This window comes from Malaya genurostris, chromosome 2, assembly GCF_030247185.1.
Source record: "Malaya genurostris strain Urasoe2022 chromosome 2, Malgen_1.1, whole genome shotgun sequence".
Classification (NCBI taxonomy): Eukaryota; Metazoa; Arthropoda; class Insecta; order Diptera; family Culicidae; genus Malaya; species Malaya genurostris.
Window position 1 is genome coordinate 231,388,602 of NC_080571.1, and position 27,040 is coordinate 231,415,641.

The following is a 27,040-nucleotide window of genomic DNA, read 5'->3' on the forward strand; positions in this document are numbered from 1 at the left end:
ATCTAGAGCGATAGACCTATTAAAATTTCTGCAAGAAAGTTCAAGTGTATCATTTATCTGACTGCAAGACAATTTTTTCTTCGGCTCTAAGCAGACCTTCACGCTGACAGAACATGAGAACGAACAAATTAAAGTACTTCTTTCGGAAGAGTAAACGAAAAACCGATGTGTGCTAAACTTTCCAAGTTTCCTATTATTATTATCCTTTATTGAGCCAGTATACCTCAACCTTGCAACGATCGTTCGCCCGGGCCCTGAGTCGAACTGACAACAACAATTCTTTTTAAAATGTATTGAAGAGTCGAAGACGAATCGGGAAGGATAACAAAACGAAAAGAATATCTAATTACCTGACATGGTAATTGTTCTACTCGCTGTGTTTGACTTTACCATGCGTCTCCATAGTTTGAAGCTTCAAATGTACCTCCGAACATAGTAACTTAGTTCATATGAGATGAATTCGGCACGAACAGTGGTATAATCCTCTCTAAAATTTTACTAATATCTGCTCTCATACAATAATACGCAGCGTCGAAAACGCACATTTTCTCTGTTGTTATTCTCTCAACCAATCCAAAGACACGTGGTTTTCTTAATCAGCGATCAAAACAGAGCACAGAACACCAGCTCTTACTCAACTCTCGCGAGTAATTTGCTCTGTTTCGGGAGAATTCTGCTTCGTGTTTTTTTTCAGATTTTCATTCTGCATTTTCCGAGAAAACGGTGAGATGCTTGATACTTTGCTCGTGCAGTTCGCGTTTTCCCGTCCATACGTGTGGAGGCGCATGTTGGTTGGCCCTTTTCCAACGGAACAAGTAAAGTAAGACAAAAACAAAGTGTATACTTTTTTATGGTGTGACTTAATGAGCTTTCACCACCTTTAACATTTGCGTGAAAGTTGGTTGAGATTTTGTTTTCCATACGCAGAGCTGTTGGGCATTCGGAGAATGTGCACAATCTTCAGAGACACTGCAAATTGTGGAAGTGTGATTTCAAGGCGTAATGGCGTACCTTTTATGAAAGTGTCTAGCGAAAAGGAAAAGCAGAAGAATTTTGTGCGGTTTTGAGAAAATTCGCAAGAATGTTGAACGCTTGTCGGATTGTCAGACGTGAAGTGTTTGCTTTCCGAAAAAAAACACTCGATGGTGTCATGGTGAGTGGAATGGAGTAGGACGATCCGGAAAAAAATGGATTGTTTGCTGATTAATGTCAAGTGATGTACTTCAGCGTTGCTCCTAGCACTATTCGATGGAACATCTATATATGTACTCGGATGAAAAAGTGGCTCTATTACGAATTCCACGTTTGTTCTCTATCATCATGGGAAAAGTTTGTCCTTCCGATGGCTCATGCACGGTGGCTATGCGGCGGAGCCCCGAGGGAACGCAGCTGAAAATCAGTGAAGCAAAACGTTTCAATTCATAATCTGGAGAGCGTGGAAAGTGAGCAGCATTGAATAAAATGCGTATGAAATATGGAAAACTGTTTATCATTTTTATGATTTGCTTTAATTTGGTGGTGTTTTATTATTCGTGGAAATACTTCCTGACGAGCACAACTTTTATGACGGATGCGTTCGGGAAAAGCTTTGACAAGGAGCTGATCGAACAGATCGGTGCAATCAGAAGTGAAGAAGTAGTGCATTCAGAGTCAATTCAAGTAACAGTAGAACGGGAAAGGTTGCGAGCAACAAAGTTAACAAAGTTTAGTCGCATTCGTGACCGCATACAAAACACAAACAAATACCTTCGTAAAAGTATCACCATAGTTTTTCGGGATTTTTATGACTTTGATAATGATTTGATGCAATCGATTGCCAGTGTAACCAATCTGATACCCAACATACCCATCTTTGTCATCTCTCCGGATATGCCGTATCCGCCGTTGGATATTTTCACCAGCCCGGGACAGTCCGGAAACCAGACCAACTGGTTCGAAAAGGAAAGCAACGTTAAATTCTTCAGTCTCGGTTACGACATTACCAAACCGCTAAAGGATACTTTGCCGATTTTGCAGATCAAAACCAAATACACTCTGTTTATGCCGGATGGAGTCCGTCTCAATGGTCGTTCCCTGCTGTCCCGATTACTACAGGAGATAAGCACGCCCTCCACCGATGACTTATTGCTTCAGCAGCATCAAAATCTGCTGCTAAAGCAGAACAATCAAATAGTAGAACACAAAATCGATCTGAATCAGAAACCAGAGCACAGGATAGTAGTGGTCCCGTTCGCTTCTAACCAGAAAGCGGCATCGAACTGCTGCAATCTGCAGCTGGATCTGCCCAACTGGACACTGGAATATGTAACCGGCAACGGAACCGATAGCTGTGACATGGTAATTGAATTCGACATTTAGCTTAATGCCATGCTACAAGACATTGAAACACAATCGTTTTGCTATGGCGATATCGAACAGTTGCCATAGCGGTTACACAAATTTGTACACGAAACGATTTTTCTGGTTTACTTATAAATTGTTATTTTATATTCATATTTTGAGAAACCGATTGTTACAGTTACTGATTATGTCCCAATGAAAACGCAACTGAAACCTAAACTGCCCTTGTTGATCTGTTTTAATACAACAGCTTCAACGTCTTCACTCTCTAACTGTTTTCCAATGTTAGGTGAAGAATCGGTTCAAAACAGCTATATAAAACTTATAAACCCAGTGAACGAAAAAGTTGACAATGCATGAGCATGATTGTGAATGTTATTCGTGATATGAGGTTACATTGAAGGTCTGTTATCGCCAGTTACATTTATCTTGCCGACCGGGCATAGTGTACTTGTACGCACGCTAAGTTCATTATTTTCACAGTGTATTTTTATACACATTTCCAAAATAATTCGGTGATATCGCAGCTCTATGAGGTGGAAAGGGTTTGAACATTCGATTTCCGACTATACAGGCAAATTTTTCATTACCTTGTCCATTTTACTCGTTTAGGTAGGGGAGACCGGGGCTAGTTGGCCGAAGGGGCAGGATGACCGAGTGGCTTTTCTGAAAAGGCTATTATACCCAGTGACGACATCTATAATTAGTTTGGTGAAGAATTAAGTCACCCAAGTACCGACGTAATTTTAGGTATTTTCGTGTTGTTTGTGCAGGAGCACGTTTTTTTTCTTTTTTCGGAACTGGTGAGTGAATTTTTAAATTTATTTATTTATTTCGTCAAGCAAATGTAGACTACATATAAATGTTTACTTAAATACTACGCATTATTTCTACGACTAAGCTGGAATTTCTATTCATTTTTGGACATACCAAAGTCATGATGTTCGCAATATTGATTGTAGTGGCGCATTATTCGATTGATTGGGCTATATTTTGCATAATTTGTTTTACTGTTTCTTTCTAAAAATAATTTTCTTGTTCGTAATTGACGGCTAGGTGTATAAAAATTTAATTGCGATAATAAAGAAGGTGATTGAATGCGTTCAGAAATAATGTCGCTGATAAAATAAAGCATTGCAAGGTCGCGGCGTTCTTTGTTTGTGTACGAATATTGATGAGCATGCAGCGTGCTTCATATGGTGGTAAAGAAAATGCTGTCCGGTTTAATTTACGAAGTGCATATAAAAGAAATTGTTTTTGAATAGATTCGATGCGTTCTTCTTGAATAATATTGTATGAATTCCATACTAGGCTGCAATATTCCAAAATAGGTCTGACATATGTACTGTATAATTGTTTAATTGTGTATGGGTCCTGAAAGTTATGACTGAAGCGTTTAATAAAGCCCAGCATGCTATTTGCTTTATTGATTATGGTATTGTAGTGTTCCACAAAAGTGAGCTTGTAGCAAGGCTTGTAGTCTAAGATTACGCCTAAGTCTCGTACAATTTTACATTTTTCTACAAGTTGATTTCCTAGATGTATGTTTATAGATATAGTTTCATTTTTCCTACTGTAAGTTATTGAGTTACATTTTTTTTACATTGAGTTGGAGTAGACTTTTGCAGCACCAAATGTGGAATAGATTGATTTCGTTCTGGAATATTACAGCGTCGTTGATATTTTTAATTTCCATGAAGAGTTTCATGTCGTCTGCATATATAAGCACTTTCAGATTTTTGAGTATGAAGGAAATGTCGTTTATATGTAAAATGAAAAGGAGAGACCCTAAGTGAGAATCCTGAGGTACGCCAGTAGTTACATTTATTGGTTCAGACAGTATGTTTCGGAAGCGGACTACCTGTACACGATTCGTTAAGTATAATTTGAGCCATTCCAGAAGAGTATGTTTTATGCCATATTTTTGTAGTTTGTGTAGAAGTAAAGGTATGTCAATACGGTCGAAAGCTTTGCTAAAGTCAGTGTAAAGAGTTTCTACGTAGTTGCCAGCGTCCATTGCATTCAGTGTGAATGTCATAAATTCTAAGAGATTTGTTGTAGTTGAGTGGCCTTTAAAAAAACCATGTTGTTTGTTTGTTATTTCATTTTTAAGTTGATGAAAAAGTTTTTCGTTTACAATTTTTTCAAATAATTTTGGAATGCATGAGATAATGGCTATTCCACGGTAGTTCCGAATGTTAGATTTTGCACCAGATTTAAATATTCGTACAAGAAAAGAAGATTTCCATGCTTTAGGAAAGGTACATTTATATAGTGATAAGTTAAAAAGTAATTGTAGTGGTAGTGTGAGTTCTTCAGCAAGATTTTTTTAAATATTGGTGGTATACTGTCAGGTCCAGGCCCTTTTGTGGCGTCTAAGTTTCTAAGTGCTGTCGAAATGTCATGTTCTGATAGATAGTTAACAGAGATGGAGTTGGAAAATGTAGGTATGAAAGAGAAGTAAAGATGTATATATTTCATGAAAAAAAAATGCAAATTGATTGCAGATTTCTGTACTATTTTTCCCTACATGTTCGTCGAGGTGCATTTGAGATGGGAAATTGTTGCTTTTTTGTTTAATTTTTGTGTAGTTAAAAAGTTCTTAGGACAAGTCTTTATTTCGTTTTCAATTTTGCGGTTATATTCTTCATGTGCTGTCCTAATGGCTATTTCGAGTTGATTGCATAGGTTTAAGTAATTTTGAAGATGAGCGTCACTTTTTTCTTGTTTGTAAGTTTTGTGTGCTTTATTAAACAAATTTAAAGTAATATGTGTAACGCGGATCAATTTATATTCAATTTCCAAAGGCCTGGTACAACTGTGAAAAGTATTCGAAACTTTACAACATTCATTGGGGCAGGTTGGCCGAGTTTTGTGCGGGGTTGGTTGATCGAGTTGTAATTTTGGTTTAGAGCAAAGCGCACTTGGATATTTGTGAAATGTTATCTTATTTTTGGATGGAATTGGATATTATGCTTATATTTATAATCATTAAAAGTTAATTCCAATATTATATGAATCAAATGCCATCAAAACCTTTAGTATTTAAAGTTCCTGATAGAATTTGTCGCAGATTGATCCAACCCCGAATAAAACTCGTCCGTCAGTATAGAAACTGCTATAGATGTAAGCCATCCTGAAAATGTTAGGCCTCTCCCCAAGGCGAGCATGCGAACGGAACGACAAAGCCGTAAATCGCGAATTGTTCCAAAATTTTACCAATTCTTCAATAGAAGCAGCATTGGAGGAGTGTAAAAACGAAACCAAGTGTAAGCGCGAACGCTGATGGAGAAAAAGGAAGAAGCCCCTGTCAGCTTGGAGCGAAGTCAATCTTCAGTTCAGCAACGCCATCGCACGGCATCACATTCAACATATCATGTCAATTGTATGGGTGCGCAACCCTGCTATTTTGGCGCGCACGAATTTGACATTTTTCTCCCCTACTTCTATGTATAAGATTCGATGCGGGCTCGTCTGGGGGCGACATGCTCGCAAAAAAGGATGTTGCCAATGATTTGTTCGGGAAATGTGAGAGCTGGATATCTTGTTAATATGATGTCTTTAGTAGAAGTGATCACTTTTCTGATAATTTAAGAATACCACGCCAAGAGAAATGTTTGTCTTTAGAAGCAAAGTAAACAGATACCTATTTTTCGACTTCTATGAACTTTGATAAAAACAAAACAAGTATTCGAATTTGGGTCAAACTCGTATGAGACACCACGGTCCATCGATAAATAATACTGATGAGCTCTAACAAATCTCCAATCCGATGGTATACAAAATGAGATTAAAGTACTAAAAGCAGAGATAGCTAACTATATTCTGTAATCGTATCAACAGTGTTTTGTGTTTGTTCCACTCATTCATCCAGTCATCTACTCATTAATTCACTCATTCACTCATTCACTCATTCACTCATTCACTCATTCATACACTCATTCCTCCCTAACTCATTCCCCTCTTTTTATTCACTCATGCATTGATTAATTCATTTATTGATCGTTACTTCATCCACCCACAGTCAACTCAAGGGGGTTTCTTCGTGCTCTAGTGTTGAAATAAATAGATTACTGTTATTTTATACTTTATGTTTCGTCTTCGACTCGACAGTACATAACAGTTTATGTTGAACTGCTTGGTAATATAACAGTTGATCATAAACTGTTATGTACTGACGAGTCGAAGACGAAACATAAAGTATAGAAAACGGTTATGTGCTTTATGCACAAAATAGGTAAACCCCTTGATGAGATTATTGTTAGCTTTGTAAGTTCTAAAATATTTGTAAGAGCACTTAAAAGGAATTCTACATTCCACTGAGAGCTCTAGCATAGAGTAAATAGTTTATTGTCTTATTACTAGTATATAACGTTAGTTGTAATAGCCTTAGCTTTTCACCATCGCGGTTTTCTTTTTTTTTGCTGTAGTATTTTTTTTCTAGTTGAGGTATGTATGTGTCCGTGACCAGGGAGTTCCGATTGTGAGCTTTTTGGTGCGGAGGAGTGCGGAGAGCTTAAAAAATAAAAAAAAGGTAGTCGGAAGAGGCCAAGTCTGGTAAATACGCCGGGTTGGGTAGAAGATCTCAGCCAAATGCTTTCATCGTATCCTGAGCTGGTTTTGTTTGGTGTGCAAGTGAATTATGGTGTAACAAAATTACTTTGCCGCGTCTCCTGGACCATTCTAATCGTTTTTCGAACAATCCAAACAATCTCACAATACACCACACCTTTTAAATCCCACTAGACAGAGAGCATTGCCTTTTTGCCGAATCGGTTTTGCAGTCAATGTTCAAGGTTGTCCATGATCAAACCCATGGCTTTTTCGGTTCATGATTCTTAAAATAAATCCATTATTCATCGTCAGTAACAATAGGAGGCAAAACTGATTTTATTTCGTGTCTTCGAAGACTAAATGAATGATATTTTCAGAAATTGATATTTATTCTTCATTCAGTGTTAATACTTTCCAAGAGTCAAGGTAACAAACATCACATTCATCTATCACGGCTTGCAAAGACTGTACTGAAAATAGTTTGAAATTTTCGTTACATAAAAAATGAAATGAATTATTTTCAAACTGAAACTTCTTTATATCAATTTCATGATATGATTTTATTTTTCATTCACAGTTGCATATAACATAGCTATCATTGTTTAATTACAGTACAAACAGAAGCACGCAATTCTCATCGAATCAGCGCTGCTGAAAGAAATGCCTGATGCATTATCGTCCCCGTTTCCTGAGCTGTTCTACATTCAGGCGAAACTAGCCAACATAAAGGTAAGCAGAAAACCGCCATAATAGTCATGCTGTTAACCATTTCAGTACCAGTGAAAGGATACTTATAAATAATAGCAGATATCTGCCTTGATACCAGTTGAGCACCCTGGGCATCATTAGACTGAGCAGCCCATAAACTTAGTTGCATTGGAATTTTAATTGCACAGTAACATAATCTGCATTACATCATACAGTCGTAAAGACTACAGCGAAAATCTAGTAAAAAATAAAATGTCTTTGTTGTTTAATTTTCTCTATGCAGAAAGGTTAGTTCCACGACCAAAGTTTCACACGGCACTTAGATAGGTTCAAAATAAGTTGAAGCAAAATAAGTTTTCTAAGTTTTCCGAAAAGTACTTGCTTTGGCAGACAATTTGCATTTGTGAACTAAAAATCGAAATTCAGTGACGATTGGCACTGCTAACTTGAATATTTATGTTTTCATGAATGCCTGTTGCTTTTTTTAAGAAACAGATCTGCATCGAATCGAGAAGAATTTGACAACCATTAAGAGGTTATATACCTTGCATCGCGTGAAATCGAGCGCACATATTTTGAATCTTCTAGGAGAGGCACAAATGATTTTATTCCGATGAATCAAAAAACATCGAACAGTACTTCCTTCGTCATTTTTGTTATACAAAATTTATCATAATATTCGGAAAATTGTAGATTGTACGGTCCACACCCCAAATCATTTCTTTTTGTTGGAATTATTTGCGGTGAGCACAGTATCATAAAAACCAATGAATCGACTAATCCCAAGTTTTATTGCAGATTTGCAAAAAAATCGTTTAATTGGCGATGTGTTTTTTTTAGAAAAAAAATCGAAGAGCTGACCAAAAGCAAACTGTACACATTCTTTCAAACACTTAACAGCACTCGAAATAAACAAACAAATTTTCTACTGTCTGATTATGAGAAAATCCACAGTAATGTTAGATGAATCAATAACTTACGGGTTCCCACGAATTGTCCAAAATTAATAGCATAACGTGTGTGAAATCCCTTAAAAATGGTCAAAGTAAATGGCCGAAAGGATGAAGAAATTCTTTCGGGGAAATGAGAAAACTGAGAAAACCACTTGTCTTTCAATAACATTATATATGGAGTTGTTACATCCGGAAGCGGCTTGTCCCACCAAAAACTATTTGACCAAAAGTCATTTATCTGAGAGTTGTTTCTTCGAGTGTTATCTCCTTGAAACCCCTATATCCAAATAGATCATTTCACCGAATTCCTTCTCGAAAATGAAAAAAAATATTTTTCTTGCTTCAGCAGAAAGAGATCAACATTGAAGGTTTTTTGTAGATACTTCAGGGCGCGAATGCCGGAGACGTCAGGCACTATAAGGAAACAGCCCTTCACAAAAAACACATTAAAGAGCGCTACGATCAAAAATTGATCAAACAAAAATGTGGATGAATTGTTCAATTTTTTTATGTTCCTTTTCAAGTTGAAACTCTTCGTTCCATCTAGTACAGCTTCTTTGGTCATCTTCCACACTACAGAACTGGCTTGAACTGCTTCTCGAATCTTCAACTTGAGCTTCTGGATGGCATATTTTTTCCGAGGCATACCACTGCATGATCATTTTCCGTAATGGCGAGATCTTACCACAGCTGAACTGAAAAATTATGTTGCTTGAGAGAAGCTAACATACGTTCACACCTACACACTTTCGCATTTCCTGGTTGATGATCCCGGTTACAATATACATGTTGCTCTGCTTGTCACAAGACAAGATGACATGCCACACCGTATATTTCTTCACGAACTTCAACTGCTTGAAATGTTTGAAAATCTCTGCTATCTTTCCTCTTCCAAGGGCCCTAAAATTTTCCAGTTCAGTAAGCCGTTTCATATCTGTCTTGCCGTAGGTATAGTAATCTTGAACCGCGCAACCAAATTTCGTCAGCATCTTCATATACAGCTACCGGGATTATACACTGTTTCGACTTGTTTTACGAATCGTCACGACTAGGAATCATCACTTTCTTGTAATTTATAGTTCGTTTTTTAGCTTGATGCACGGTTTTACACAACATTCCCAGCATGTTTGCAATATCCTAGACGGACAGATTGTGGTTTCGTTTGTAACAACTGATTACTCTTATTAACGTTTTTGTAGTCTCCGGCACCCGATTGCCCCGAACTAAGTTTCCTGACTGACGATAAACGTTCTTCGGAAATTTCTCTTACATTGGTGACAGTTAATTTGGATACCATCAATTGTAAGAAGTTCGGAATTACGCTATACGCGAGAAAAACTTTGACTGTTAATGTACGAAAAAAAGCATGCGTCAATTTTTTCGACAAATCGTGAAAAATTGTCACTGATGTGCAGGCTGCTGTCGAGACAAAGCAAGCCAAAGTTTTGGCCAAACATCTAGCTGCTCATACAGCAGATGCTCCGGCTAAAAAAAAAAGTGAAAGTCCGGCCAAATCAACACCAAAGGCGCCATCATAATAATCATCGGCGAAGTCACCATCAGACAATAAAGATTTTTGTCCAAAACGCCTCCGAAAAGAATAAGTTCTGGTTTTCCTTTGAATAATTGCATTCTTAACTTATATTCTTCTGAAATTTCTTGGGGTGCCGGTAACCGAACACCTGTTTTGAAATGGCCAAAATTTATCCTTTTACTAAATTGATACTAAAAATTTTTCAATCGAATGAAGCCACTTAGTTTCTTAATCAGTTGTTAGCTAGGGACTTTAGCTTCCCATTGATGTATAGATTTCCGCATAATGTGCACTAAGTCAGACGTTATGAGCTAAAAATAAAAGGGTGCCGGTAACCGAACACTCTCAATTATCATTGGATAAATTATACATAATATTTGGAAACGAATTTCTAGACATTTTTCCCTCGATAATGTGAGCCATTTTAACAAAAGACGATAACTGTGAAGAATATTCAACTTAATTGCAAAAATATAGTTTTTATTAGAACAGAATTTTTAAAAACGAAAAACTGACACAGAAATTCTACTGGTTACACGATTAAAATCGTGTTCATAAATCAATAAAATTACTATAAAATGAGAACAAAAAAATATACACAGAACAATTCTACCACAAATTACAGACTTTTTTTATTTTATTTTTGTATATTTTGATTTGGCTCAAACATTGTATATTCGTTATTCATGACCAAATGAAATAATTTGCATCATCAATTTACCTTTTTTACTCTAGCATTGCTTTTGCGAGCGAACTAAGCAAAAACCCCTTGAAATTTTTCAATAATATATGTTTTAGAAACGGTGGGTCCGATCGATTTGGTATCTTCTGCAAGATCTTAGGTAATTATAAGGACTATGTCAAAAAATTTAGCACTCTTGAAAAAAAATTTGTTCGACTTTTATTTAAAAAAGAACATTCAAAATTCAAGTATCTCAAAAAAGGAATTTTTGAAGCTGAAGCCCGAAATAAAATACTGTTAAATTTCTAGAATGAAGCAATAATATTTGAAAAAAAATTTCAACATAATGTAAATTTTTGAAAATCATGACAAACATTTTTATTTGTATTTTTCATTAAAATTTTATAAAAGAGCGCTAAATTTCCAATGAATAAGATGTTAATCAAAATTTTGCTATACGCTACGGTTCTAGAGATACAACGGTTTGAAAAAAAAATCTGGATTCTTTGTTTGTAACGATTTTGAATGATCTCTGAATTTTTCCGCATGTAAAAGTACCAACCGAATAAACAAGCTAGTGAGAAACGAGTGACAAGCAAGTGATAATCAAGTTAAAAAAATAGCTCAGAATTGAAGAATGAAGTACGAAATGAATAGCTTCTTCTATAGGGATTGCGTAAACGTGTTTTCTAAAAAGTGTTTCCAAAATAGCCAAAATCGCACGGAAAATAAAATTGCCAAGATAAAATAGAAACTAGACGATTTTCAAATTGTAATGCTGGTATAAAATTTGTATATATTATTAAACAATTAGAAATCTTTATTAAATGCGACTCTCGAACATTGTATAAGAACTTAAGGTAAAAATCTTTCGGAAAAAGAGCTTTTTTTTATAAATTCAAGTAACCATCCAAAAATCGTTACAAAAAAAAAATTTAACGATTTTTTTTCAAACCGCTATAGTAAAATTTTGCTTAACATTGTTTTTATCAAAATAATTATTGAATTAATTTAATTTTTAATCAATTCTTTCTTGCGTTCTTTCTGGCGTTCTTTCATAAAAAATTGTAGAAAAATGCATATGCAAAATTTGAGCCAAATCAAAAAAATCGACCTTCGATTTCGTATGAAATTGCTCCATAGTCTTTATCTGGGGCTACTCAAAACCCACGAAGCGCAGAGCTCAATCTACATATTCGGTTATATCTCTCGATCAACGAGATTCTCTGTTCAGCACGGAACGACCGATATCAGCATTTTGGCGAAAAAATTAGTTGATTTTCTGATTTTAGTTAGTTATTTTTTGAGACAACTAAAAAAATCTTACTTTTGCTAATTTAGATTTTTTAATTCTAATTTCCTTGATAATAATAAAATATTTATTGAAATGGCTATTTTTTAGTTGAATTCACCAATTGTCATTTCTTAGCTAAGGCACACTTCATATCCATTCAACTAATTTTTTAGTTGAATTAGAGAAATAAAACGTTGTTTTCAACCAACATAAATGGTTGAATTGGTTTCTGCAATTTGCAGCTATATGGCGCTCTGTCGCCGAAATAACGCACCGTAATGACTACTAGCCACTAGATGGCACACTACTACCGAAAAAAATTTCAGTCGCGGTTGTCTTTTCTATAGGGACCGTGCACGGGGGCGTGGTTTAGTGGCCGGCGACGACAGCGCACGAGGCGGCGAGTGGAAAAAATAATGCTACCATAGCAAAACTTGTAAACTGAGTTTGAAAATACTTTCTAGCGTATTTTCTCTGTGGATTTTTTTCCGAACCCTATGGAATTATTCGCGTGTAATGCGAACGATTGTTCAACATCGACTGACTAATAAATTTTGAATCGAATTATTCATTCTGTATCTAAATACGGTCACGTCATTTTTTGTCATTGCAGTTGGATTTGTGTCTAATATTTGTCATATTCACTCAAATTCAAACACTCAAACGATATTCTCAGCACATTAAATGATTTTTTTAATCGACTTGACCGGAAACACTGAAAAATATCTTGCTAAAACATTCTAATTTCAGACCATTAGTGAAAATCGCTTCTGTGTAATTTCTTTTTATACTTTCACTCAAAGAAAATACACCAACAAAAAGTTTAAATATTTTTTAAATGAAGTAAGTTTATCTCGAAGTTATTCTTACTTTCGCTGAATTGCAATTATTACACCACTTGCTATTACTTTATTTTCAGAGCAAAATAGACCCAAATAATTTTGCATCCGTCAAACTTTGAAATGGGCCACTATTTTAGATAAATTTAGCTACTCGATAAAAAAAATAACTGCTCGACTGTCAAACTAAAAGTTCAAATGATTCGCAGGATGGTCAATACTCTTAGAATGAAGGAAGAAAATAAATTGTAATCGTAAAAATGCTAGCAATCTCGCGAGTAGCCAGTTTGACGTATATTGAAAATACGAGTCACGAAGCTAACAACAAATAATCATTTTATTGAAACGCTGAACTGTTTTGCCTTTCTCATATAAAAAGGTTATACAATCACTTGAAAATCGACTAGTAAAAATTGGCCAAGTGTCATATGCCTTTCCACTCAGTTCGTCGAGCTGAGCAATCTATCTTTGTGTGTGTTTTTCTCGAAAATGACTTGATCGATGTTGACCAACTTAGATTCAAATGAAAGGTCTCGTGGTTCTACTTGGAATTCCTGAATTTCATCCGGATCAGACTTTCGTTTCCGGAATGAGAGGCAAAGTGTGTTAAAATTGTGTACCGTCACTTGAAGAGTCGAAACGAAAAAAGTAAAAAGTTTTCTAAATTGGTCTCGAAAGTATTCCCGTTTTTCGAATAACGACGGCAGATAATAGTCATACACTCAAAAAAGGATCTCACTTACTTTTACACTTTGTCCGGTATTCCTAATCTTAGGTTCAAATGAATGATCTTATGCTCCTACCGAAAATTAAGCATATTTTTCGGTTGCAATTAAAATCATGTTAGTTGATGGCCATACGAACCAACTTCGATTATACGTTCTCGGGTTCTAGTGCCCGAAATACCTACAATAGTGGAACTCACTTCGTTTTCTCATCGATGTTAGAGAACTGTTCCATTCTGTAGGTTATACTAGTTATTGCACAAAAAATCTCTTTGGTTTATTTTAAGAATCGGAGAGAAATGTTTTTAATAGTATACCACAGTATTATATATGAGAATATGATTGATGTGAGAAAAGAATCATTACACCACTATGTTGTATTAAAACAGGTTTTTGACTGTTTTATTCAGCGTGAACATATGGTAACAGTGTAAAGCTATGGTAGAGTTTTTTCGCCTATTCGCCACTAATGGCGCTACTTGTAATCGTGCACGGTCCCTATATTGGCAGGTATAAATACGATGTTGTATTGGAGAAAAACACATAAGCGAAACATAAACTTCTTTTTGAACATTTTTCTTCTAAATCACTGTTTTCTTCATTCTACTTCGCGAAATCGACTCTCTCACTGAAAACTTTGAGCATCTGGAAAATAAAAACCGAATACAAGTAGTACATCGAACGGCGTGGCCCGGAAGGTTGGAAGATACAAAAAACATCATTTGACATGTACAATTAGAGTGCAACATTCGAAACTCAATTCACTGTTCCGCGTAAAAACATTATTACGCACAATCGCTTCAAATGCGCACAAATTCTGAATAAATACACTTCCACTAACAGTTTACGTCATTTTTACATACCGGTTTAGAAATTTATATATGGATATATCGTAACACATGCATAAAACATCTAAACAATTTGCAAGCAGTTTCAACAAGACTGTCCCTTTTAGCTTTTTATTGGATTGTTTTGTTTTGACACTTCTCATGAATTTTGTGGCTAATAAAATGGTGATAGATAAAATAGAAACAAATTTTCTGATTTCAAAAACAAAATTAGTTGTCAATGAGAATTTCGTGTTGGATTGAGATATTGCTGGTTTGTGTCCAGAATATTCGCCAACTAAACACATTCTCTAAAAATAAGAGTTTTTTTCAGCAAATAAATTCTCAATTTTAACTAATTTTATAGTTGTTTTGGAAATTTTGTTGTTAAAATCAACTAATTCAAAAACAGTAATACGAATTAAGCGGAGAGCTAATTTCGGTCGTTCCGTGAGTTGTTGCTGACTTCCTATCACAGTGCAAAAGTGTATATAAATGAAGACCACAGATCAAATACGGCTCGAATTTCTGATGCTTTTGACCACCGCTACTCTCAAATGAAATCCTGAATGGCTTCATATGTTGCAGCAACTCCTTTGTGCTGACTAAATTATGAACCATGAAAATCTGCTGCACCAGATGAAGGAAGCCTTTGAGGACATTCTGTGCGCACTGCACCATCGATATAAATTTAAGCAGGGGATCTATTCAACAGCACAGTATAAATGGAGCCGTAGAACCGTTCCACTATACAATAACGTGAACCACATCAAACTTTATTCATTAAACGAATGTTTGAACTCAGACTCATATTGGAAAGACGAAACTTTTAACATTCTATACTGAACTAACTCGTTATCATGCAAACTTCACTGTAACATCGTATTAATTATGCAATACTCAAGCCCTCATCAAACCAATTTCACTGACGTTTCTTGCTTTGCTTCTATTTATTTTGTTTTATTTTTTGCAGAAAATCCTCCTGAACGCGTCGTTCCAGGACGGAAGAAAGCTCTTCACGTCCTATCATACCAAAACTAAGAGGCGTAATTTGCGCAAAGAGCAATTCAAGATGCTCTATCGTAAACTACAAATCAAAAAGGTAGTCCGCAAGAACTACCTGCACGACAAGTCGAAGATCAGCAAACGAAAATTAATAAAAAGCTTCGAACATAACAATCAAACCATTTCGCTGCTGACGGAAATCACCTTCTATGGGTGTGAAAAGCAAACCAAGAGCTGCATCGGTCAGGTGTATAATTCACAGCCGTTTTATCTGTATCTCGGCCGGCACACTCCCCCATGCTGTCTGGACAAGCTGAAGACCATCTTCCGGCACGTGGTCGATGAATTCGAAAACGTCGGCATTCGCTACTGGTTGGATAACTATGCACTCAAAAATGCTATCGAATTGAAAACACTTTCACCGGATGCCTACGAAATAGACATCAGCTTCAACAGCGATGACATACAGAGATCCGTGGCGCTTCGCAAGGCCCAGTCCAAACCGTACACCGATGGCGAAGGCTTCTACTGGCTGAAGGCAACCGACGGTCACTACTTCCGGGTGCAGTACTCAAAAGCTAACCAGATTGCGGTTAATTTACTACCATTCGACCTAAGCGGCGAGGTGGTCCGACCGAATGGATTCTACGGCTGGAAGGCGAAGAAATTTTCGGTGGAATTTTTACACCCCATGTCGACGGTAGTCTTCCTCAGCAAGCCCATCATGTGTCCCAACAACGTGGTGGAGTACTTGGAAACGAAGAACGTGAAATAGATGCCCGAGACTGTTACGAGGATAGTGATGGGAAACATTCAGTTCCTGTGATAGATTGGTGCTGTACATTCCATGCTTCAGTGGATTTTCGAGATGATAGCAATCGAACGGATTTGTGAACGATTGTTAGTTAGCGCAAGACTGTTTTGGATAAGTACAATGTTTTAGCTGATTTTAATTGCTTCAATCAAAAATACTTCGTATATGCTAGCTGGCAATATTAGAAATCAAATAGATGATAGATAGATGAGATGACAATAGTTTCCCTACCATTAACATTAGTTATTAGCTAGTTTTTGGAGGAAAAGTCAGAAAATGCAGAAGAATTGAATACAGAGCTGTGCAAATATTAACTCCAACTTGAAAAAGAAATAAGTTCATGTTAACAGGTAATAAGAATTTATTAGGCGTTTCAAATAAATAGTAATAGCTACAGCATACAGAACTTACCTTTCTATGAGAATACAAATTGTACAAATTAATAACTAAAAATTGATAACAACAGTTGGACACTCAACATAAAATGTTTACAGATTCAACCACATCTTTTAAGCTTCAAACAATGCTTAGGGCAGTATTTTGTAAAGTTACTAGTTGAAAATCCTTCCAATTGCACTAATGTACAATAAATAAATATTTCCATAAAACCGCAATAAAAACATAATTTATTATTTACTCTAGAAACGTCATAACGTGCTTGTGTTTTTTTTTTGCTTCCTTCGGAACGCACACCATCTCCGCTGTCTTGTTGTGAGCAGTTAGTTTGATGCCACTGTGGAAACCGTTTCCTTAACCATTTCTCCCTCGGGGAGCTCCCGCACCAGTGACAGCAGCCGGTCCAGCTTCTGTACCTCTAGCATGTGCGGATCCACTGGAACAGCTTTTTTCGGTGCCTTTGTTTTGATGCGCAAATTCGGCGACAGTTTCAACGTAATCGTTGTACCCCTGCAAGGAAAGGTTCGTTCAATGCCAGTATTTCAGCGGGTTTGTTTTGCCCTCGAGGCCGATCAGACCGTCTCGGAGCATTCGATAAATAGCGATTCTCGTCGCTCGTTGGTTACACAAATTTAAGCTAGGGTCAAGGTTCAAACTAACAATGCGGTGTCGCTTGTATTCCGTGGGAAACGGAAGTTGGAGGAAATGGATGGAAATGTTTAGTGGTATATCTTTGTTTCCGCAATGAAGATGCCCAGCTTGTGCATTCATGTGAACTTTTCCAGCGACCCATTTGTAATGTACTCGACTATTTGTAAAAAACTATCCCAGAGGATGAGTAAAAACGATAAAAACAAACCAAAAGGATAATGGAAGATGTCATTTAGAGTGCACCGATTTCAAATGAAAATAACTGTTCATTTTACTTAGTCTATTATGAATTATACTCGGTAGATAACCAGAAAACATAGAAAAATATTAACATTGCAGTCTTAGGAAAAAATGGACCTCGTAGGCATCCAGTTTATGCTAAATGCACATGATTTGTTTCATAATTTTACGTTTCGTCTTAGACTTATCAGTGCATCAGCAGATTATGTTAAACTGCTGATGTACGGACGAGTCGAAGACGAAACGTAAAACTATAAAACGAGTCATGTGCATTTCGCACAAACTGGATACCCTCACTGTACCAAAACCCCTGAATGACTTAAATTTCCCATGATTCGTGAAAAACAAAATGGTTTGCCCATAAACTTGTATAACCTAAAGAGTGAAACAGTTCTCAGATCGATAAGACCATCTCTGAGAAAACGAAGTGATTTCCACTATTGCAGGTACTTCCGAAACCGGAATCCAGGAACCGGTATAATCGAAGTCGGTTTGAGAAAAGTGACTGGAATCCATTTTTAAGTCTAAGGCTACAAGTGATCCGGTCGTTAATCGTAAACCGGGAATCAGGTAAGTCTAAATTTATTTGTTTGACTGTCTACTCTTCATGACTACCGATTGGAATGGATTAGAGGCCAGTTTAGAAATTATTTTACGTGTTTCACTCCGCCGCTTTTAGTGACGGTAACAGATCGGCTGAAAAGTTCATATCGTTTCTATGAGAGGGCGCCACTAGAATCAAATCCATACCATTTTCAGTTAGTACCAACCTTCAAAAGATACGTGTATAAATTTGACAGCTGTCTGATTATTAGTTTGTGAGATATTGCATTTTGAGTGAAGCTACTTTTGTTATTGTGAAAAAAATGGAAACAAAGGAATTTCGTGTGTTGATGAAACACTACTTTTTGATGAAAAAAAGTGCCGCCGATACCAAAAAATGGCTTGATGAGTGTTATCCAGATTCTGCACCGGGCGAAGCAACAATTCGTAAGTGGTTTGCAAAATTTCGTACTGGTCATATGAGCACCGAAGACGATGAACGCAGTGGACGTCCAAAAGAGGCTGTTACCGATGAAAACGTGAAAAAAATGCACAAAATGATTTTCAATGACGGTAAAGTGAAGTTGATCGCGATAGCTGACACCCTAAAGACATCAAAGAAAAGTGTTGGACATATTATTCACGAATATTTGGATATGAGAAAGCTTTGTGCGAAATGGGTGCCGCGTGAGCTCACAATCGATCAAAAACAACAACGAATTGATGATTCTGAGCAGTGTTTGGAGCTGTTATATCGAAATAAAACCGATTTTTTTCGTCGATATATAACAATGGACGAAACATGGCTCCATTACTTCAATCCGGAGTCCAATCGACAGTCAGCTGAGTGGACTGCACGCGATGAACCGAACCCAAAGCGTGGAAAGACTCAACAATCGGCCGGTAAGGTTATGGCGTCTGTATTTTGGGATTCGCATGGTATAATTTTCATCGACTACCTTGAAAAGTGAAAAACCATCAACAGTGACTATTATATAGCATTATTAGAGCGTTTGAAGGACAAAATTCAAAAAAAAAAAACGGCCTCATTAGAAGAAGAAAAAAGTTTTGTTTCATCAAGACAATGCACCGTGTCACAAGTCGATGAAAACCATGCTGAAATTGAACGAATTGGGCTTCGAATTGCTCCCTCATACACCGTATTCTCCAGATTTGGCCCCCCAGTGACTTTTTCCTGTTCTCAGACCTCAAGAGAATGCTCGCTGGTAAAAAATTTAGAAGCAATGAAGAGGTAATCGCTGAAACTGAGGCTTATTTTGAGGCAAAGGACAAATCGTACTACAAAAATGGTATCGAAAAGTTGGAAGATCGCTATAATCGCTGTATCGCCTCTGATGGCAATTATGTTGAATAATAAAAATGTTTCTATTAAACGATACGAACTTTTCAGCCGAACTGTTATAAATAGTTTAACAATGTTTACCCTGTAATTCCGCAACCGGATGTCGGATCCGGATGAATTTTGAGGAATTCACTTTGGCACCACAATACCTTTCATTTGAACCTGAAAATCGGTCAAGCCACCGCTAGGAAAAGTGTTGGAGGCTCATTTCGGAATATATGACCACTATTTCCGGAATCGGAAACCGAAAACCAGGATAGCCGGAATCGGTTTGCTTGGTTGATTACTAATAATTGCTACTGATTGGAGTAGTTTCGAGCAGTTTAGATATTTTCTACTCATTTTGTTTCGCCACTTTAAGTGACGGTATAGATTTTTTAACCAACTTCACCCTATAATTCCGGAACCGGCGTCGCATCTGGATGAAATTTTAGAGTTTTGTATTGGATCACGAGACCTTTCATTTGAACTTAAGTTTGGTAAAATCGATCACGCCATCTTTGAGAAAAGTGAGGAAATAATTTAAAATTGTAATTTTACACTTATCATACTGTAATTCCGGAACCTGAAGTTGGATCGTAATGAAATTCAGAAACTTTTAAGAAGACAATTATACCTTTCATTTGAATCTTAGCTTGTGAGAATAGGTTCATCCGTCTCTGAGAAAAGTTAAAGCATTTATTTTTATTGTTTTGCAAATATCCTGTAATTCCGGAACTGAAAGTCGGATTCTTGTGTAGGGCTATAAGTCCTTTCATTTGAATCTAAGTTCATGAAAATCGGTGCAACCGATTCCCCGAGAAAGGTGAGAGCAAACAAAAGTTACATTCATACATACAGAAATTTTACATAACACATGGATCAATAAGTCCCGACACTAAAGCAGAGATGGCGCTTATAGTAAACCAGTAACCACGTCTTTCTAGAGTACTAACCTTTGCTTGAAACGGGTCAAAATTTCAAGTCGATCCGACCAGAAACAGCTGAGTTATCGAGGTTGGAGTAAAGTCGTTTTGTAGTTTGTTTAAAAAATGGAAAAAACCGAGTTTCGTGTTTTGATAAAACATTGTTTTTTAATGGGTAAAAACACCGTGCAAGCGAAACAATGGATTGAAAAATTTTATCCGGACTCTTGTCCATCAAAAGCAACGATTTGTCAGTGGTTCGCCGAGTTTAAACGTGGTCGTACAGACACAAATTACCCGGAACGCTAGGGTAGACCTGTGGAAGCCGTTACGCCGGAAAATGTGAGTGAAGTGACAAAAATTACAATGAAAGATCGTAAAATGAAGCTCCGTGAGATTGCTGAGATGACACAGATATCATATGGAAGTGTATTTACTATCCGTCATGAAAAGTTGAGCATGAAAAAGGTTTTTTCCAAGTGGGTGCCGCGATTGCTTTCGATGGAACAAAAACAAGTCGATGAAAACAATGGCGAAATTGAACGAATTGGGCTTTGATCTGCTTCCCCACACCCCATACTCGCCAGATTTAGCTCCCAGTGACTACTGGCTCTTTGCTGATCTTAAAAAAATGCTCCAGGGAAAAAGATTTGGCTCAAATGAGGAGGTCATCGCTGAAACTGAAGCTAATTTTGAAGCGAAAGATAAAATTTTATAAACATGGTATTGAAAAATTGGAAAAACGTTGGAACCATTGTATCACCCTAAAAGGTGATTATGTTGATGAATAAAAAAAATGTTATTTCCATTGTTAGTCTCGGGACTTATTGATCCATGTGTTACTTGACGAACTGAGTCGAATGGTATGTGACACTCGGCCTTCCAGGTCTCGGTTCAAAAGTCGGTTTTCACAGTGATTGCATATCTCTTCTATATGAGAATGCAAAAGCACCCAAAAAGATGTTATAGGAAATCAAAAAATATACACTGGAAAAAGTTGAATTAGAAAATTAACTGAAAAAATTAAAATAAATATATTTTTACAATATTGTTGTTTAAAAACACATTCATTAATATTTTTTTAGTCTTGTTAAGACGTAGAGCCATGTTGAGCTTGATCAAGGTTTTCATCAGTATCTAACGAAGAAAAACAGACTGGAGAAAGACTGACGACTGCAACAAAGAAATGCAAATCTGCGATAAAGTTACCGCAAAGATGGGACTTTCCACTAACCAGAAAGATCGTTCGGCAAATTGAACTACTCTACATGTAGAACGCTTGAAGAAAACAGCCTCATTGAACCGAGCTCATATAGAAAGGTTATGCAAAGCGCGTGTGTGTATGTGTCAAATAATCTTACTAGTATTTCTCGGAGATAGCTAACCCGATTTTAACAAACTTAGATTCAAATGAAAAGCCTTACGGAAGTCCTGAATTTCATCCAGATCCGACTTCCGGTTCCGGAGTTATAGGGTAAAGTGTGTTCAATATTGATCTCAAAACTACACAAATCGATAGTCATTATCAGTAGGCAACTAAACAAACCGATTCTGGCTATCCTGGTCTCCGGTTCCGGAAGTACCGGAAATAATTGTCATATATTCCAAAATGGATTTCACTCACTTTTCTCAGTGATGATTTGACCGATTTTCACAAACTCTCACTCTCGGCGAAAAAAAAACCGTAAAAAAAATTCTAAACTGGACTCAAAACCGTTATACTCAATCTTAGGATCAAATGAAAGGTTTTATGGTCCTACCAAAAATTACTGCATATTTTCGAATACAACAAAAATTTAAATCGTCGTTTATAGTACTAGGGGAAAGTCTTATAAAGCGCCCCTGCTAGCCAAAATGCCCACTTTCCTTTCTTAAGCATTGAAGACTTTTCTGAACCAAAGTTTTATCACTAACACTATCTTTTCGTAGGATCTTTCTGCTATGCAAGTTTTGTGGTTGTCGTTTGCAGGAAAGTATGAAAAAACTTTAAATTTCATTTGGCAGCTTTTCGATGTAAAGTTTTGCTTCGACTAAATAGATGTTTTATCCGCCAATTCTTTGACATACTGATTATCTCAAAACAGTAACTTTATGGACATTTCAAGAAGCATAATGTATCATTGTTGTGGGATAAAATGTCTTTTGTTGTGTGTCATGCCACTGATTTGTTGTGAGACATATTTTACGGCTGCTGGGGCATTACGTCTAAGGCGAGCGAAAAAAAACTAAGAATGTGGCCGTTTTGGAAAATGTGTTTATATCAATCAATTCTCATCTTTTCTATTGGAGTCATTGAAAATTATGTTCCTCATCCATATTGCAATGAAATACTTACATTCTCGAGGAAAATATATCAATACACTTGGAAATATCTCAATGTTTTCTTAAGGGGGGCATATTATAACACTTTACCCTATATAGGAAAAATCTTCAAAATTTGAATAAAAACTAGTAGAATTTGTACGTCATGTTGATCTTCGATTTCGATGAAACCGGTTCTCAGGTTCCGGAGCTGGAAGTACATATAATAGTGAGCCAACTTCGTTTTCTAATGGATGACCTAACCGATCAGTAAACTGTTTCATTCGGTATGTTAGACTAGTTAATGCACAAACAATTCCTTGGTTTCTTTCAAAAATCGAGAAGAAACATGTTGAATAGAATACCACAGTATTATATATGAGAAAGGCATCATTACACTACTTGGTGGATTAAAACAGGTTTTTAATTTTATTTCTCCGTTTCATTTTATAATTATACAAAAAGCGCCTAATTTTTTCTCTGTGCATATTTCGCTAAGGGTTGAGGACAGTGCGGTTAGGACGTAAGTTTTTGAATGCTTTCCCGTTTCAAATCAAATTTTCTTTGAGACGATGAATTCCACCTGACAATCACCCTTATTCTGAATAACGTCGTATCGATTTTACGATCGTATTTCATTTGTATTCCTAATAACTACTCTTTTTCTTTTTTAACGACTAAGTTTAGTAGTCACTATTTCTTTTTTCTTTTTGCGATATTCTCCTAACCAGAGACAATTTTTTTTGTAGAAACAGACAATGAAAATTATAGAATGGTAGTATGGTCTCTGGTTAGGAGAATATCGCAAAAATAAAGAAAAAAAGATTCATAATAACGCTAGCAAAATCAAAGGTAGCTAGGATTCGACCGAATCATATTCGATCGAAAAACCAATACGTCGTTATTCAGAATAAAGGCGAATGTTTTTGAAATTTAATTGAGAATATTCTGTTGAATTTTCAGAATTCAGACGTGTTGAATTTTTTCGGACTGGAGAAATGCTGAATTTTCAACGCTTGGAATGGCATACCTCAACTTGTTCATTGAATATTTCGAATTTTAAGGCTTATATCATAAATCTATCGTAATGAATTCTAGATAACTTAGTTTAGATATGAATACAACATAAAAATGTATATGTTGTCGCGATAAAAATTAAGTCTTATATTTTTCAATGAAACACAGTTAGTTTCAATATGTCCATCATTTTATTCACTTTAATTTCCTGGTAGCGTTCCGTGAAAAGGAGAAGAAGGTTCCTAAACACAGAGACGCAAAGAGAATTGAGAGGCCATGTGACCGATTCAAAATCTACACGCGACCCACTGTCCTCAGGCCTTAAAGGCTGAGGCCAGTGTGTTTTCATTTCAAAATGATTCATCAACTTTAGCGGTCGGGAAAGTCTTTTTTCTGAAGGAAGAATTGCATAGCTGAAAACGGCAACTTTCAAATTGTTCATTGAATATCTCGCCTTCAAAAGCATGGATCAAAAATCTATCCTGACAATGTCTAGATAATTTAGTGTAGATGCGATAAGTGCATAACAACATATATGTGTTCGCGATAAAAATGAAGTGAATGTTATTTTTGTGAAGGTAAGTCGATTTCTATGGCGGCGCCAATTTTCTGCTCCAGTGTCCTAGTAACGTAACGAAACATGAGAGAGAGATGAAATCGGCTCAAAAAGGCTGCCAAACAAGCGATAGCTTTATTGGATTTTATGTGATGTAGTCAAACTTGTAACCGAAAATATCGAAACTTTTCTGCCAACCGGCCACATCGAGTGTCATTTTGTACATTTTCGAGAGAGCATGGAGAAAAATGTAATACGCAGAGCGCGCCACGTGGTTATACGCGACCTACTGGCCTTAGCCCTTACGGCTTCCTTATGATTTCATTCAATTTCTACCTCAACAGTATTTCTGTTCCAGTAACAGTTTTTGAATTCCAACAATTCGAAGAAAGGGCATGCAGAAGTAGTCCGTATAGCTTTTCGGTTTCGCTGACGATGTATATATTGTGACACTCAACCTTGAGAAGATTATGGAAACATACATCGGACTTAAAGTGGAAGCTAGGCGTATCGGACTGGTCATATATGTGTCAAAAACAAAATTCATGAAAGAAAAAGTTTCTAGCGAAGAAACATTATGCCTCCCACGACGAATAATTACAGGCGGTGACGATATCGATGATTTGTAACATACAAGGCTACGAATAACTTTTCCGAATTTTATTTTGAACTGCTGAGTGGTGTGGCTATGTTCTGATGAGTTGCGTAAAATTTGAAAAAATAAGAAGGTGGTACCTAAACACGCTCACATGAAAGTGAATTTGAAATAGTTGCTGGGACAGGAATATTTCACGATTAAGAAAAAATTCTGTGAATTTCACGATTAAGAAATGATTTCCTTCTGTCGAGTTTCGCTTCGGAGTACTGGATTGAGCAGATTTTTGAAATTTTAGTAGACAGGACAGCAATGCCAAGCCGGTTTTTTTGACTCAATATGGCATCAAACCAAGCAGGAGTGATATGCGGCTAATTATGAGGATTTAGTATCGAAAGCCATGAACTTAATTTCGTTCGATCAAAACCTATTGGACCATGATAAAACGCACAATTCAAAGATCGTCCAGAGGGGCAGTGAAGAACGAGGAGGAAATATCTTCTACGATTTGTAAATGTTCCTTTTTTAATTCCCTCCACAATTCGAGGAACTAGTTTGCAGTATAAATGGTACGCTTCTCGCACGTCGCTAGTATGCCTCTAGTATTGGGCATCAAAAATCTGTAACATTGGTATGCCAACCCCAGTCTTTCGATCCGAGATTTGGTCAGAAGGTATAACGCCAGGGAAGAGTAGAAGTCGTACAAGCAAAAAAAAATCAAACTGTCACATGAAACAGAATTCAAAGAGTTTGCCGAAGCTAACAAGCGTGCAAGGCACTTGTGCGTCCGTGTTTTGAGCTGCGCTTTTATCGATGTCGAAACATACGTAAATCTCGATTTAATGCAGCTTTCTGATCACAAGTTTTACATCACGACTGGCCACGAGGATATACCTGGAAAATTCAAGGTTGAGTTTGCCGACAAGCTTGCGAAGGAGGCCATGGTTTGGCAAGGGATTTGTAGTTGTAGTCCGAAAACGGAACAGATCGTCACATCTTTCGACGATATCATTCCAAGTGTAGAATTCCTGAAAAAGCGTATATTCCGCAAGCATGGATGAAGAATCATGTATTTGTGCGTTTTGGCCAAATGCCACCACTCCATGGTGGTTCTGGAGTGGTATACTGGAGTGGTATACTGCTTATGAACCCTCCGAATTGCCCGGAATACCGAGCAATTTCAGAGCAAGAACTTCGACAAAGAGACGCGACGAAGCAGTGAAGGACATCCAGCAAATGCGTTTCCACTGTGCGGGCTCTGATGTGCTCTATCACGAGGAAGGTTCAAGGTCCGAACTGAGGAAATATAACCATTTAATACTATGAACTTATCACATCACGAACTACAGGTCTTTTTGTGCGTATCAATTTACTTGTAGTCAGCCATAACATAAAAATAATCTAATTTCTTGTAGATAATACTTCAAAAGTATTAACCAGTTTTTGCAAATTTCGAAAAAAACGCAGTTTAACGGCGTGAAGACCCGATAATCAACAAATTACCATACATCCAACTGAAAACATGCGGGCACACAACAGTTTCGAAAGAATTACACTCACTTGTCATCCCCGACAATGATGAACGGTAGCTTATGGTTGAACGCCAACCGGGACAATTTGTTCTTTCGCTTTGAAACGACCGCCTGAATACAGATCGCCTTGTACTTGTTCACGTTCAGGTCGAATACGAACACCTTCCCTTCGGTGGTAACGGCAGCAAACACGGTGCTGGAGTACGGTGCCCACTTGACATCACCCACCGAGGCACCCAGGTCGAAAATGAACAGCGGTTCGCTGAAAATAATTTATCGCCGAAAAAAAAAACAGGAAATTAGTTGTCTGTCCCGGTTCCACCGGTAGCATGTGAGCTCGCTATACGTACGGTCTCATGTCCTCCCATATTTTAACGCGCCAGTCTCCGCTGCAGGATGCGAAAATGTTCGAATTAAATTTGTTATAGTCCATCCGGTGCACCGACAGATAATGAGCGTAATAGGTCATCAGATATCTGGAAGCAGGAAATTGCATTGGGTTATTGGAAAATAATTCACTAGCGTAAACGGAACGAATTCCGCTCAAGCATGAGTTTTGTTATTATCAAAATAATCAGTTGTGAATGTTGGGAAAATTGTCAAATGATAGGCCCTAAATGTATTTTTTTTTTTGAGAGAGAGGAAAGATTCAATAATTATGTTGTG

General features: G+C 36.9%; 2 protein-coding genes across 10 annotated transcripts in view; one reads left to right on the plus strand and one right to left on the minus strand.

Annotated features, from left to right (window-relative positions):
• The first annotated feature begins 741 nt into the window (after positions 1-741).
• LOC131428061 (ribitol 5-phosphate transferase FKRP) lies at positions 742-16,666 on the plus strand. The gene is made up of 3 exons (XM_058591711.1): positions 742-2,337; positions 7,507-7,623; positions 15,430-16,666. Exons 1-3 carry the CDS (start codon positions 1,462-1,464, stop codon positions 16,234-16,236), a joined length of 1,800 nt encoding a protein of 599 aa, XP_058447694.1. The 5' UTR covers positions 742-1,461; the 3' UTR covers positions 16,237-16,666.
• Positions 16,619-27,040, minus strand: part of LOC131428060 (dynein intermediate chain 2, ciliary) — an 80,654-nt gene continuing 70,232 nt past the window's right edge. For all 9 annotated transcript variants that reach the window (XM_058591705.1, XM_058591704.1, XM_058591703.1 and 6 more), the window contains 3 exons: positions 26,725-26,850; positions 26,403-26,636; positions 16,619-17,181 (listed from right to left, as the gene is read on the minus strand). In XM_058591705.1, the coding sequence (XP_058447688.1) occupies positions 16,995-17,181; positions 26,403-26,636; positions 26,725-26,850 (547 nt within the window). In that variant the 3' untranslated portion in view covers positions 16,619-16,994. The remainder of the gene's footprint in view (positions 17,182-26,402; positions 26,637-26,724; positions 26,851-27,040) is intronic.